The sequence below is a fragment of the Cetorhinus maximus genome, chromosome 18 (genome assembly GCF_964194155.1).
Source record: "Cetorhinus maximus chromosome 18, sCetMax3.hap1.1, whole genome shotgun sequence".
Classification (NCBI taxonomy): Eukaryota; Metazoa; Chordata; class Chondrichthyes; order Lamniformes; family Cetorhinidae; genus Cetorhinus; species Cetorhinus maximus.
In genome coordinates, this window is record NC_135896.1 from 44,184,475 (window position 1) to 44,200,254 (window position 15,780).

Genomic DNA, 15,780 nt, shown 5'->3' on the forward strand with positions numbered 1-15,780 from the left:
TGGGATGGCTAGAGAGGAGATAGGGATACAGACATTATTCCTGAATGAGATGTGTTGCATTTTTGTGCATTCTATATTGAATGTTCATGTGAATCGTTACATTTGTGATGATCATTCTGTGGAACATGGCTCAAAATGTATGCACAGCTATCCCCACTGCCCCCCCATCTATGCACGCTGGAGGTTATGGCCCACTTTACTCTCAGCGGGTATAAATGAGGCAGGTGCAGTAGTAATCAAAGCACTTGAAAAATGGCGCTGAATCAGAATAATTGGGCAAGGCAGGCTGTTACATGGATGTCCATGTATCCCTAAGATGTCCTTGGTGCCAGCACTCACTAGTGAGTGTGTGTGACAAAGCTCTGCTCCCCCTTCTATTCTACGTGGTCGAGGATGCAGGTTTATAGTTAACTCAACAAGGGAGGATGGCAGGGCTAGGTCTACACCCCAGGAAGGCAATGGAGGTCTGGAGATGGAGTAATGATTATGCAGATTTGTTATTGTTGTGCGAACTTTGTGTAGATTAGGTTGTTCCTGGCATCCCTTACATGTCTCCCCATTGCCCTGGTATCCATGAAAGTCATGTGGATTTATGGCCTCCTCCTCATGCTCTGACAAATCTTGCCATCTGAGGAGGGGTGATTATCCTTGCGCTCTTCTTCTTGCAACATCTGCCTGCGTTGCAGCGCCACATTGTGCAATGCACAGCAAACCATTAATATTTGTGACACCCTTTGGGGTGCGTATCGCAGAGCCCCTTCAGATCAGTCAAGGCAGCAGAATAACATTTGAAGAAGACCAATGGTGTGGTTTACGATGGCTCTGGTGCATGCATGGACTTGATTGTGGTGTTCCTCTGCCTTGCTCTGGGGATGCTTAACTGGCATCATCAGCCATAAATGTAGGGGATAGCCCTTGACACCAAGGATCTATCCATCAACCTGAGCTGGGGCTTCAAACCTCTGAGAGCTGTGAGTTGCGCAAGATGTTTTCATGACAGCTCCTTGGGAAATGAGCACCCACCTGCATTATTCTCCCATGGTCGCACACCAGTTGTATATTCAACAAGTGAATCCCTTTACGATTTACAAATGCAGCTGGCTGTTCCCAGGGAGCTTTTATGGTCACATGAGTGCAGTCGGTGACACCTTGCCTTTGAGGAAACCCAGTGATGATACTGAATGCGTCTAACCTTGCAGCCTGGCTGTCTTCATCAGTGGTAAAGTGGATAAAATCATTGGCGAGACTAAATTGGGCATCATTCACCTCCTTTATGCACCTCTGTGTAGCAGCCTGTGAGATGCCACATATGTTGCCCATCATGCCCTGGAAGCCACCGCTGACATAGAAATTGAGCGTCATTGTAACCTTGAGGGCCATTGGTAGGGGTTCCCACGTGGCTGTATGTCTTGATAAACAATCCGACATATCTCAGTGACCATTTCCTAGGATATCCTCTGATGTCTCTGGGATCGCCTCGCTGACATCTGGGCGTAGTTAGTCCTTGTCCTCTGGATGTGCTGATGTGTTAGTGCCCGTCTTAACCGAAGTTTTCCCTGGATGGCAGCGTCTAGATCAGCCTCCCCATGTAGTGCTGCCTGGTGTTGGTTGCAGCCTCTGTTGTTGGACAGCCAAAGCTCTCATTCTTTGCATTCTCTCATCCTCTTCCCGAGGTTGTAGGAATATTTGATGAAGAGATCCATGGTTATGGCAGTAATTACACTGTGTGAAGAGGGCAGATGTGAGAGCATGTATATCCATGGTTCTCATCCATTTAACTAATTATTAGGGAGACCCTTTAATCAGCCCATTGTGTGCAATATGAATTCTACCCACCCAAAGCGATCCTTCTCCCACTTCAATCAAGCTCATATTTAGAAAAACTGTGTTTGGAACGAGACCCTAGAAGTGTGGTGTGTATGACTTTTGAGACCCACTCCTGTACCTTCTACCCTCTTCCTATCACCTTCAGTTTGCCCCCATTACCTTTGATCCACCTAACATAACCTTTCCTCTCCCCTCTGTTACCCATGAACCCCTCCATTACCCTGGATCCTATTACCATTTCACTGCACATTCCATCTCTCCCCCCTATGTTGACACTGGTGACCATCCCAAAGCCCACTGACCCTGAACCCTCCAGTTATCCTCCTCAATGCTTTTATCCACTCCTGTGACGCAGTCCCATGAAACCTTCCAATACCCGAACCTGACTCTGGACCTGCCCCCATACAGAGTACAACTCCCCACTTTGACTGTAACTGTTCCCTCCACCATGCAGAATCTTCAATTTGACCGTTCATTAATAGCACTGACCCCGCGCTTTAGAATACAGGACCACCACATCCAGGGCACTAGGCCCTTCCCTCAATCAGCGCCTCCCTGCACCTAAACACCAACCTCTGTCCACCCTCCTCTGCACCTCCCTGCACCCAAACACCAACCTGTCTACCCTCCACTGCACTTCCCTGCACCCAAACACCAACCTCTGTACACCCTCCTTTCCCTCCACTGCACCACCCTGTACTTGAACACAAACCTTTCAACACCCACCGCCTTGTACCACAGAGTTCAACATGGACAGCTGCTTAACTTAGACACAACTGCACAAAGCATGCCACCTTTAAACAATTGTGAACTGGGTGCCACAAGATTCTCATGCACCGTTAACTTTATCCCAAGGGTAGGACTTCATTGAAAACCGTTTCACATTAATGTAATATATTTGGATGCCATGAATACACAAGTATGAACCTACCGCAGGCTGGCACAATGCTCCACACGCCGCAAACACGCTGCTGACTTTATCTCTGAATCGCAAACTGCCGTTGGGAAATCAAAATTTCACATCCCAGCTAGTTTTCCCACTCTTGTGGGCTCCATAAAATCCCCCACAATACTGAAAAAAAATCCCAAAAGGTACAGCAGCAGCACTTCAAAATTCAGCTTTCAATTGTGCAGGAGGGATCGCAGCAGGAATATATAATGTACTACCAAAAGGGAAGTTTAGGCACGTGCTCTAAATTGTGTACTATTCCTAACCCCCTACTAGACACATTAGAAGTTTTACCATGCTAGTGTTCTAAAAACAGGCTTATAGAGTAGATAAAACATAAATGGCTCAAAACAGTTTTTATCTTGAATTTACAGATTGTAGGATGTTACAGCACAGAAATGAACTTTTCAATTCATCAAGTCTCTGCCACTGTTTATCTCCACTTTGTTTAGTACAACTCCCCATATCTTTTAATATATTTATGATCTCTCCTATGCTTAAAATTATTTTTCCAATATCAGGACTGTTCAATTTATAGAATCAATGTTTATCGCAATAGAATACTTACAATGATGCAAGTGGAAGTCGTTTGGTGCTTTGGCAGACCACAGCCTCATAGTGTTCACAGTGTTGTTCAGGTATCCTGGCACTGGAGTGTCATATGGTATGGCAAGAACTACCTGCAGGTTTATCAGCAGCACAAAAGGTATTGTATTTTCAATACAGAGGAATGGACTATTGTCCTCCCGTAATGAAGGGTACACATGTGAAAAAGCAATAATCTGTGTTTTTCTTTATAGATACATTTTCAGCATTTTCCATTTTTATTCAAATGTCCAGATTGTTAGGTTTATTCTTTTTGATTTGGTCTGCTTGTAACAAATTACAAGACACAGTAATTATAATATTCCAAATTTTTATTCTTTCATACAAAGGTCTGAACGTCATGCTTCAGCTGAAATGACAACCTTATTTTTGTTTAATTATTCTTAAAATATTTGATAACTGCCAGAAGAGTTTACAGCAGGCAGTGTTTTGTCACTGAATCATTGTATAATCTTCTTGGAATGAAAGATTTTACAAGAAGTGCAATATTTCAAAGTTTTGACATTGCAACTTTCAAGAAATGTAGCACCAGTACTAAAAATCTTTTAAGTTAAAAAAAAAATTGGAATAAGAACATAATACTGATAGGGCTACACCACATGACCCCTTGAGTCTGCTCTGCTATTCAATACTATCATGGCTTATGTTCTCCCTCAACTCCACTTTCCTGCCTGCTCCCCATATCCCTTGCTTCCCTGAGAGACTAAAAATCTGATAACCTCAGCCTTGAATATACTCAATGATAAAACATCGACAACCTCTGGGGTAGAGAATTCCAAAGATTCACAACCCTCTGAATGAAAAAAATTCTTATCTCAGTCCTAAGTGATCAACCACTTATCTTTAGGCTTTGCCTCTCTTATTCTAGATTCCCCAGCTAGGTGAAACAATCTCTCAGTATTTAATCTGTCAAGTCCCTTCAGAACTTTGCATGTTTCAATGTGATCACTTCTCATTCTTCTAAACTCCAGAGAGTACAGGTCCAATTTATTCTGTCTCTCATCACTGGGCAACCCTCCCATCCCAGGAACTAATCTAGCCTAACTAACCTTTGCTGTGCTACCTCCAATACAAATATATCCTTCCTTAATTTTGGAAACCAAAACTGTGCACAGTACTCTGTGGTCTTACCAAAGCCTTATACAATTGTAGCAAATATTTCTCCTTCTTGCGCTCCAATCCACTTGCAATAAAAGCCAAACGTCATTTGCCTTTCTATTGCTTGCTGTATTTGCATCCACATTTGTGTCCCTTGTACGGGTATACCCAGGTCTCTCTCAACATCAACATATAGAAGTTTCACGCCTTTTAAAAATATTCTACTTTCCTATTCTTACTACCAAAGCGAATAACTTCCCCACATTATACTCCGCCTACCACCTTGTTGTCCATTCACTTAAGTCTATATCACTTTGCAGCTTATTTGTTTTTTTCTCATAGATTACATTCCCACCTATCTTTATATCATCAGCAAACTTGGATACATTGCTCTTGATCTCTTTGTCTAAATCATTAATATAGATTGCAAATTGCTGAGACCCCATTTATCCCTGCTTTCTGCCCATTACCAGATACTCCAGCCATGCTATTATATCTCACCCCCAATTACATGAGCCCCTACCTTGCATATTAACCTTTTGTGCAGCACTTAATTGAATGTCTTTTGGAAATCCAAATATACTACATCTACTGGCTCCCCTTTATCTACCCTTACATCCTCAAAAAAATCTCTAATAAATTTATCAAACACCATTTTCCTTTCACAAGACCATGTTGACTCAGTCTGATGATACTATTATTTTCTAAGTGCGTTGTTAAGATTTCCTTAATAAATAGTCATTTGGTAGTACAGAACTTAAGTACTGCTGAAAAAGCTTTTCGTCTTACACTCATCAGGAGTGTATTCTTGCGAATTGTCCTACTGAGTGCAAGATGAAAAGCTTTGACATAAAACGTCTCTTTTTTCAGCAATTTTCTTCATAATAGATTCCTGCATTTTCCATGACTGATATCAGGCTAACTGGCCTACTGTACCCTCTTTTCTCTCTCCCTTCTTTCCTGAGTAGCCGTATTACATTTACCAACTTACAATCGCTGGGACTGTTCTAGGTCTTGGGAGTTTTAGAAAATCATAACAAATGCATTCACTATCTACCTCTTTTAGAACTCTTAAGTTTATTTAATCTCTTTCCTTTGCTGATATTAATTACTTTTAAATTGCTCTTTCTTATTAGCCCCTTGGTTACCTTTTATTTCTGGTGAAGCCAGGCACAATATTTCAAAGTCTGCCTTTTCCTCATTCTCCTTTGTAATTTCTCCTGTCTCTGCTTCCAAGGGGCAAAAGCTTATTTTTGATAATCTCCTTTTTATATACATGTAAAAGCTCTTGCATTCTGTTTTTATTATAAGCCTAGCTAGTTTACTTTCATATTCTATTTTTCCCCTTTTTATCAACTTTTTGATCACGCTTTGCGGGTTTCTAAAACTCCCCAAACCCTCAGGCATACTACTATTCTTTGCAACATTATAAGCCTCTTCTTTTAATCTAATAGTATCCTTGATTTCCCTAGTAAGCTATGGATAGATCTTCCTTGCTGAGTTTTTGTTTTTTAATGGAACATATTTTTGCTGAGCATTTTGAATTGTTTCTTAAAATGCTTTGCTCTGTTTATTTATTGCTATACCTTTTAGTCTATTTACCCAATCAACCTTCGCCAGCTCTCCCCTCATTCTTATGTAATTAGATTTGTTTGAGCTTAAGATTCTTATTTTAGACTTCAGTACATTGCTCTCAAATTTAGTATGGAATTCAATTGTATTATGACCACTTTTCCCCAGAGGATCTTCTGCTATGAGATTATTAATTAATCCTGCCTCATTAAAGAATACTAGCTCTAAAGTATAAATACTAGCTCTATAGTATAAAATCCCTAGTTGGTTTCACAATGTATTGTTCCAGGAAACTGTTGCTAAAACATTCTACACTCATCTTCCAGACTGCCTTTGCCAGTTTGACTTGTTCAGTTATGTGAAGATGAAAACCCCCCGATGATTATTACATTGGCTTTGTGACAAGCTCCAATTATTCCTTACTTAATGTCCTGTTCCATGGTATAACTATTGTTAGGCAGCTGCTACTTACACCAGTGTTTTCTGACCCTTGTTATTCCTAAACACCACCCATACTGATTCTACTTTCTGATCTTCTGAGCCAAGATGCTTTCTCACTACTGTTTTTATGTCATTTTTTTACCCTGAAGGCTACTCCTCCTCCATTTCCATTCTGTCTGTACTTTTGAAATGTTGTGCACCAGAATATTTATTTCCCTGACATATTGGGAGTTGAGTAAAAAGAAAACAGTTTAGCAATCACACCCTCTGTTCAGCAAAACTTTAAGCTAATGGTGCTGCTTCGATGAGCTTTCTTGCTAAAGGGGAATGATTTTTGTACCAGAGCCAGGAGAATTGTTCAGCTTGGACACTGTGACCGCACTCAGTTAGCCAGCCAGGTTTGGATTAGTTCAAAATACCACCTGTTGAAAGCCTTGGCCACTAGGCCCAATTATGAAATAATTAATCCCACTGGTTCCGTATTATGCTAGTGACAATTTCAGAAGAAATTATAAACCCACTGTGTGAGGTATAGCTGATCTCTTATGATGATACTCATTGGTGGTCTGAGATCAGGGGCACAGTTGAATGCATGAAACTTTTGCAGGGATTTTTTTGGACTCCCAGTCATAACTTCAGTGGAAGGTCAAGGGAAACCCCACATAAATTCTAATGCATAATGTTTAGCTGCCAACTTGACTGGTCACATTAAGGCCACTTGACAGGAACACACAATAGGGAAATATGCCAAATAAGTCCTGTGATCAATTGAAGGCTAATTATTATTGCTGGATGCTAATTTGAAATGAGAGCTGCTTATCCCTCCTCTTTATTGCAATAACTTCACCAAGTTACACCCAGATCAGAAAATAAGGCAGGAAATAATGTTTTTATATGCTTCTTTAAAATAAAAATTGTTTAGTTGTGTTTCATTGGTGTCTAATACAAAGGGACACATCTGCAGTAGGACAGGCATTCTGGAAATGTTTATTTAAATGCAGGTAGATTTCCTGTGGCATTGCTCACTGTAAGAGAATACGCTGCTTTTTAACAAGAAGGATATTTATAGAGTGCTGATGTCAATGTCATAACCACTAAGTTAGTAAATGAATAAGTAAATTTCATTTTTACTTATTGCTATTCAGGAACTTTGGGGAGGTGGTGGCGTAGTGGTATTATCATTGGACTAGTATCCCAGAGACCCAGGGTAATGCTCTGGGGACCTGGGTTTGAATCCCACCACAGCAGATGGTAAAATTTGAATTCAATAAAAATCTGGAATTAGAATGATGTTGACCATGAAACCATGTTGATTGTCATAAAAACACATCTGGTTCACTAATGACCTTTAGAGAAGGAAATCTGCCATCCTTACCTGGTCTAGCCTACATGTGACTCCAGACCCACAGCAATGCCCTCTGAAAAGGGGAATGGGCAATAAATGCTGGCCTAGCCAGTGATGCCCACATCCCATGAACAAATTTTAAAAAACTTCTACTGGTGTTTGCAAAATGATTGCCACAACTCTGTTCTTTATTATGTGAAACAGTAAATGTTTTGTATTTCAAATGTATTTTCCTTTACAACAGCTTATATTTATATACCACCTCGAATGTTATAAAACGGCCCAATAAGGCACTTCACAGGAGCATTATAAAATATGACACCAAGTCACTTATTAGGTCAATGACCAAAAGCTTGATCAAAGAGGTGGACTTTAAGGAGTGTCCTAAAGGAGGGAAGCAAGGTAGAGTGGAGCAGAGGTGCAGGGAGGGTATTCCAGAGCTTGGAACCTAGACAACTGAAAGCATGGCCACCAATGGTAAAGCAATTAAAATCAGAGATGCTCAAGAGGCCAGAGTTAGAGCGTAGGAATCTCAGAGGGTTATGGGACTGGAAGAGATTACAGAGGTAGAGAGGAGCAAGGTCATGGGGGGAGTTGAAAACAAGAATGAGAATCTTGGTGCGAGTTAAGACCTGGAAGCAGAATTTTGGATGACCCCAACTTTATGAAGGGTAGAATGTGGGAGACCAGCCAGGAGTGCATTGGAATAGTCCCATTCTGGTATTAAAGCTGAACATACACAGCAAGATGATATTCAATAAGTATCAGTTAGAGTTACATATCTGGTGTTTAGCAATATGGGTAGTAATATAGCTGCACTCTGGGTAGTTCTGGGCTTTGATACCACAAGGTACTGGAACTTGATGGCACTGTTATGAAGTTGCTCAGACTTAGCAACAGGGCAGGATTATTTGACCTAGCATCCTGACAGAGGGATGCATTGTGGAGCATTTATACTTCAACAATGTTCTGAAATACACCCTGAATGGAGAAATTTAAATGAAAATTTTGAAGTCCAAGATGGACCAGTGTTATAGCGGGATCCCAGAGTACTATCTAATGAAATGCTCATTAAGATTGTTTTACTCAGTTTTGGGTCCACTATATAGTTAGCTAGTGTGCACCATGCTCATAAACCTCTGCCACTGGTAAAACATATGAATGATTACAACTATCATTAAATATTTATCAGAAAATAGTATATATAAGTTAAATCAGTGTACTTTATATACTGTTATCATAGGCTGTTTATCATGTTTCTCACTCCTCATACATAACTGTAATAAACATTTCAGTTTAATATTATTGACATTCTGTGTTCAGACAGGGGAAGGATGCCGACAGGATCCACCAGTGAGTGAAGAAATCCATCTGGTGGCAGTTTCAGGAGAGGTGGTATTTTGCTGATAGGATTGAAAGCAATCAAATAAATTATATTGTTAGGCCATAGTCAACTCAGACTACAAAGTACCAGTATGCATTTCCTTGAATTGCTTCAGAACGGAAAGGATATAGCTAGCGTGGCTGCAAAACGGACCAAAGATTATTTAGAACAGCACTGGAACAGAATGAGTTGGCAATCGCGTAAGGATCGATGTTGCTGTGGAGAATAGGAAGGAAGATATTATATTGGACTGCCATTTATGGCTGCCTAGCCAATGATGTCAGAATGGTAGCTTCAAGCAATCATTCCGGCCAAAAGAATGGAGAAATTATGACCCAAGGCAGCAGCAGTCATCTAAGGCCTGCCTTTGGAGGAGAGACAGTGTTGCACATTGAGTCAGGGTTCAGCTGAAACTAACCTGGGGATTGGCAAAGGAAGGGGATAAAATAGTGGCACCAATAATGAATGACATTATAAAGACTAAACAAGTTGAAAGCTGTATCACACCAGAAGTTCAAACACAAATTTCACAGGTGCAAAAAACCTTCAAGAAAAATCTTTCAACTCATAAATTTAAATTTAAAGAAATGTTACTCAAAACATAACTTAAATCTTCAAATCCTCCAAACTTTACAGGTCCACCTATGGATGTTGCAGGCAAGAATAAGTATTACGGATACAGTTAACAATTACAATGTAATAGGTTTATCCATTAACAGTTCAGGTCAGTTTACTGTGGAAAATTTATTTCTGAACTGCTTGAAAGAAGGAGTACCAAGAATGAGAAACTATAGTTAAGAGGTGTGAACTGAATTACTGGGATCATTTATTTATAGGGATTTTTAAAGCAATGTTTCATAGATGAAAGACAATTTCCTTTAGTTGTGGAGCCAGTGATGGGAGGTTACCTAGTTAAAATTGCCACTGAGGGTGAGCTATGAGAAACTTATTTATGTAGAGTGTGTAGAGCATGGAATGATTGGATACAGGCAAGTCTTGAGGCCAAGCCTACTGGATCTCCTAGAAAAAAGTGCAGAAATATTTGAAGCAGATGTAGTTACAGAACTATGGGGAAAAAGCATGGGAATGGATTCATTTGGGATTATTCTAGTTAACAGCCAGTACAGAGATAGTTGGAAAATGGTGTCCTTCTTTGCTGCAAACTTATATGAGGCAGGACTTTTTTGGATGGCAGAGTTTCCTGCTGGCCACCTGAAGAGTCGGTGGGAAACGCATCCCTCATAGCAACTCACAGTCATTTAATGCTCTATGGAGCATTAATTGGCTGGGGACAGGACTTCTGCCCCTTACGCGGTTCCCAAATTCTAAGTCCTAGAGTCCAGGACCAGGTAAGTGCGTGGATCTCAGTGGTGAGGGGAGGGGGCATGAGGCCAGTCGGGTGGGATGGGGAAGGGGTTGGAAGGTTGAGGAGAGAGGGGTAGGGGTCTTGATGGAGAGGCTGTGGGAGAAGGAATATCCAGCTGGATGTGGAAACGGGGCTGTTGAGCGAAGCGGACACCCTCACTCCGCTTCCCACCTGAGCCTGAGCAGGTTCACCTGCTGTGCTTCTCCCCTGCTCCTGAACTCCTCCCGCTAGCCTCAAAATTGAACCCAGGTAGGAAGCGGCCCTTAAGAGGCCAATAATTCGTCTCTTAAGGGTCTCAACTGAGGTGAGGGCGGATAGGCTGCCCTAGGCCTCACCTGCCCTCACAACCAGTAAAATTGCAGTCAGGTCAGAGGCAGGCAGGAGGGTAGCAACCTGGCAAGGAGCATAATATTATGCCCATCGTTTCCAGATTCTTAATCCTCCTGAAAATTAAATTGGAACAAAATGTATCTATTTTCAGTACACCTAGAGCATTATGCTTGGATGATGCATCTCATAGCAGCAGCAGTACAACCTAGCATTGAAAGGACTGAAAAGTAATGTCAGGAAATTAAGTTCTTTATATTAACTTAAGCTTTCAAGTGGATTTCTGTTAGTGATGTTTAGTTAGTAAAACAAATTCCAGTCAGAAATTTCTGTTAGTGATGTTTAGTTAGTAAAATAAATTCCAGTCAGATAATGTTTTAACTAATAAGGTGAGATCACAAAACTGTTTGTAACCTCTAACCTTGAAAAGGCTCTGGACATAGGATCTAGAAAATTAGGGAGTGCGAGTTAGGTTTGGGGATTTAAAACTAAAGTTCAGCAAATTCAGTAGATGAGGTAATATTTTGAAACATGCAGTTTCTCACAGAGCTAAGAAAGGTATAAAAAGATTTTAAAAATTTAAAAAGGTGTTAGAAAAGATACTTGAGAATTTGAGAAGGCTTAGCCACTTGATCTTTTCAAACTTGAGACCTATGTTGAGATACCTTGTATTGTAAGTGTGACCCATGTGTAAATATTATTAGTAATGATAGAAGATCATGAGAAATAAGAGGAGTAGGTCATTCAGACCCTTGAGCCTCGTCCACCAATCAATAAGATCATGGCTGACCTGATTGTGGTTTTAACTCCACTTTCTGCCCTGCCCCTTAATTCTCTTGTAGATCAAAAATCTGTCTAACTCAGCTTTGAATCTATTCAATGAGCCAGTCTCTATTGCTTTCTGTGGAAGATAATTCCAAAGGTTAACGACCTTCTGAGAGATGAAATTCCTTCTCATCTCAATCTTAAATGAGAGATCCTTTATTTTGAAACTGTGCAGATTCCCCCTCAAGGAGAAACATCCTCCTAGTATCTACCCTGTCAAGCCCCCTCAGAAACTTGTTTCAATAAGATCACCTCTCATTCTTTGGAATTATATTCATTGGTGTTTAGGCCCAACTTGCTCAACCTTTTCTCATAAGACAACTCCTTTATCCTAGGAATCACCCTAGTGAACCTTCTTTGAATTGCCTTCAATGCAAGTATATCCCTCCAAAACTACACAGAATTCTAGGTGTGATCACACCAAAGTCCTGTACAGTTGTAGCAAGATTTCCCTACTTTATATTCCATCCCCCTTATAACAAAGGCCAACATTCCATTTGTTTTTCTAATCACTTGCTATACCTGCAGGCTAACTTTTTTGTGATTCATGTACAAGGACACACAGATCTCTCTATACTCCAGCATTCTGTGGACCCTCTCTATTTAAATAATATTCTGCTTTTCTATTCTTCTTGCCAAAGTGGACAACCTCACATTTTTCCACAATACAATCCATCTGCCAAAAATTTGCCCACACACTTATCTATTCCCATTGTAGACTCGTATGCTCCTCACCACTTGCTTTCCTACCTATCTTTGCATCAAGAGCAAATTTGGCTACAATACAGTCAGTCATTTCATCCAAGTCATTAATATAGATTGTAAATAGCTGAGGCCCCAGCACTGATCCTTGTGACACTCCACTAGTTACAGTTTGCCAAATTGAAAATGGCCTTGCTATTTCCTCATAGTTAGCCAGTCCTCTGTTCATGCTAATATATCACCCCCAACACAGTGAGCTCTTAAAAGGTTTCACACAAGTTATGCAATGCCTTATCAAATGCCTTTTGGAAATCCAAATACATAGCATCTGCTGGTTTATCCTTTATCCACCCTACTTGTTACATCCTCAAAGAACTCTGACAAATTTGTCAAACACGATTTCTGTTTCACCAAACCATGTTGACTCTGCTTAATTGTATTATTTTTTTAAATGTCCTGTACTACCTTCTTAATGGAAGGAGGCAATGGTGTAGTGGTATTGTTGCTGGACCAGTAATCTAGAGACCCAGGGTAATGTTCTGGGGACCTGCGTTTGAATCCCACCATGGCAGATGGTGAAATTGAATTCAATAAAAATCTGGAATTAAAAGTCTAATGATGACCATGAAACCATTGTCAATTGTAAAAACCCATCTGGTTCACTAATGTCCTCTAGGGAAGGAAATCTGCTGTCCTTACCTGGTTTGGCCTCTAGACCCACAACAATGTGGTTGACTCTTAAAAAAAAATGCATCCTGAACAAGGGCAATTAGGGATGGGCAATAAATGCTGGGCTAGACAGTGATGCCCACATCCCATGAATGAATATTAAAAAAAATGGATTCAAGCATTTTCCCAATGACAGATGCTAGGCTGTGAGTCCTGCTTTGTGTTTCTCTCCTTTCTTGAATAGAGGTATTACATTTATGGCTTTCCAACCTGCTGGGACATTTCCAGAATCTAGGGAATTTTGAAAGATTACAACCAATGCATCCACTATCTCTGAGCTTTTTTTAGACCCAAGGATGAAGGCCATCAAGTCCAGGGGACTTGTTAGCCTTCAGTTCCATTAGTTTTCCCAGTACATTTTCTCTAGTGGTGTTGATTGCTTTAAGTTCCCCCTCCCTTTTGCCTATTGATTTTCTACTATTCTTGGGGTGTTTTTTCTCTCTTCTACTGTAAAGACAGATACAAAATACTTGTAAAAGTTTCTGAAATATGCTTGTTTCCCATTATTAATTTCCCAATCGCATCTGAGGGCCAATACTTACTTTAGCTCATCTTTTCCTTTTTATATACTTGTAGAAGCTTTTACTGTCTGGTAGTACAGAACTTAAGTATTGTTGAAAAAAAAGAGTTTTTTCTCAAAGCTTTTTGTCTTGCACTCAACAGGACAATGCTCAAGAATATCAAAAGCAAAGGGAACAACAATTTATTCGCATGAGAAGAGAGTACTGATTGGCTGGCAAGTGGACTCTGATTGGTAGAGGTGTTGCCATGGAGAATGCAGCAGTTGATGGTGATTGACAGTTAACTGCCAAACATTGTTTGAAATTTAAACCAGGCAGCTTGCCTCCGAATACCCTGGGAAATGAACCAGTGATGGCTGTCACTTATGTTGTTTAGCTGACAGAGGCGCAATGTGTGTACATGTTCTTTCTGCACAGAACAGGGCCCTGTATACTAATATATGTAGCTTCCAGTGCACGCAAATGTGACACACTGCAAGCCTGACTGACAATCTTAAAATTGACTGTCAGCGTAATTCTTAGCATAATGAAGATTATTTAGCAAGTGTTGTCCAATCACGAAATTACATCTAATGTTGGACACTGTGTTTTGAGCTTTGCAAACACAGGTGGGTTGGGTACAGTCTGTACCTTGCCCACTGCAAACAGCAGAAGAGACATACTGTTTGATACAATCCACCAGTCTTTGGGCCATACAGCCTACATACCTAGCATCACACTGGCACTGAAATTCATATGCCACATTACTCATTTGTGTGATAGGTAGAACATCTTTTTGACTTGATGGCAGCATCATGTTAGTGACGAATATCACTCACGTTGCTACTGCATAGGAGCAGCGTGAAACAGCTAGCCTCACCTGTTGCTCAAATTTTTGAGATACCTTGCTCTTCCAGGGTAGTCTAAAGTACAGGGCATCTTTCAGGACTGAAAGTGAAGGCCTTACGCCCATTCATGAGTTTGCGTGATGTACAGCGCGAAATGATCGGATCATGGTAGCCATTATCCCGCAGGATGCCTTTGACGCTCCCTATTTCGGCTTCAAGCTTCATGGTGAGCAAATGGCTTGGGCCCTATTTACGAGGTTGCCAATAAGGCCAAAATTATAGCACGTGAAACTGTAAGAATCCTAACGTGTATATTGAACAGTAAAGGTAGGCTTGTGGTAGACGATGATAGAGAACTCCTGGCAGATTGCTCAACTAATACGTCAAGGAAAGGGAGTTCATTTGACTGCTCCAGTTCAAAGGCGAATTTGAGCCCAGGATGGAGCCCATTAAGGCTTGTAAGGAAACGCAATTAAGGATGCCACTAAACATGTAACAAATCTCTCTGACCATGTACTCTCAGAAAGTGAGTTTGTTCTTGTGCATAGTTTCAATTTTGGTGTGCCTTCATCCCAAATCAACCAGGAAGAGGTATTTGCCGAGTTCGAACTCCTCTACTCCCAACTATCCCTCCACAAACCAGCATGCACTGAAGACAATGAATCCTTGAAAACACGCCTAGCTGATCTAGTGCACGCATATTGTGGGATTCCAAATGACCTCTCTGTTTTTCTCATGCAATACGTATGTCTTACAGCATTGAAAGGCCTTAAGACCAACCCAGACATACACATCAGTAAACCTGACAAAGGGAAGGGGATAGTCATCCTTAACAAGTGTGCCTATATCAACAAAGTGCAGGTCATTCTTAGTGACAGGTCCAAATTCGTATCCATTGGACCTGCCACTCAACATGAACGGATTTCCTTGCTTGAAAGTAAGCTAAAAATAAATGCTTGTTGGACTTGTGTAAGAGCGATGAGTTGCTGTGTGATAAATGTGACAGGGTTCATCCTTATGGCTCACTGCGTCCGCATATGTATGGGCTGCCCAAGACACACAAAAGTGATGTCCCATTACACCATATCTTATCTATGACCGGTTCCGCACAACATGAATTGGCCAACTGTTTGGGCGAATTGTTACAAACCCAGTTTTGAGCAGGTTTTCCACATACATGATGAAAGATTCCTTCACGTTTGCGAAGACTGTACAGGGTTTGCATATCGATAGTAATACTGTGTCCATGTGTTCATTTGAC

General features: G+C 40.8%; 1 protein-coding gene across 1 annotated transcript in view; it reads right to left on the reverse strand.

The window, feature by feature from the left end:
- The window catches only part of pygl (phosphorylase, glycogen, liver), a 165,549-nt gene that overhangs the window by 109,955 nt on the left and 39,814 nt on the right, over window positions 1-15,780 (reverse strand). The window contains exon 6 of the mRNA XM_078563411.1: window positions 3,345-3,456. Within this exon, the coding sequence (XP_078419537.1) occupies window positions 3,345-3,456 (112 nt within the window). The remainder of the gene's footprint in view (window positions 1-3,344; window positions 3,457-15,780) is intronic.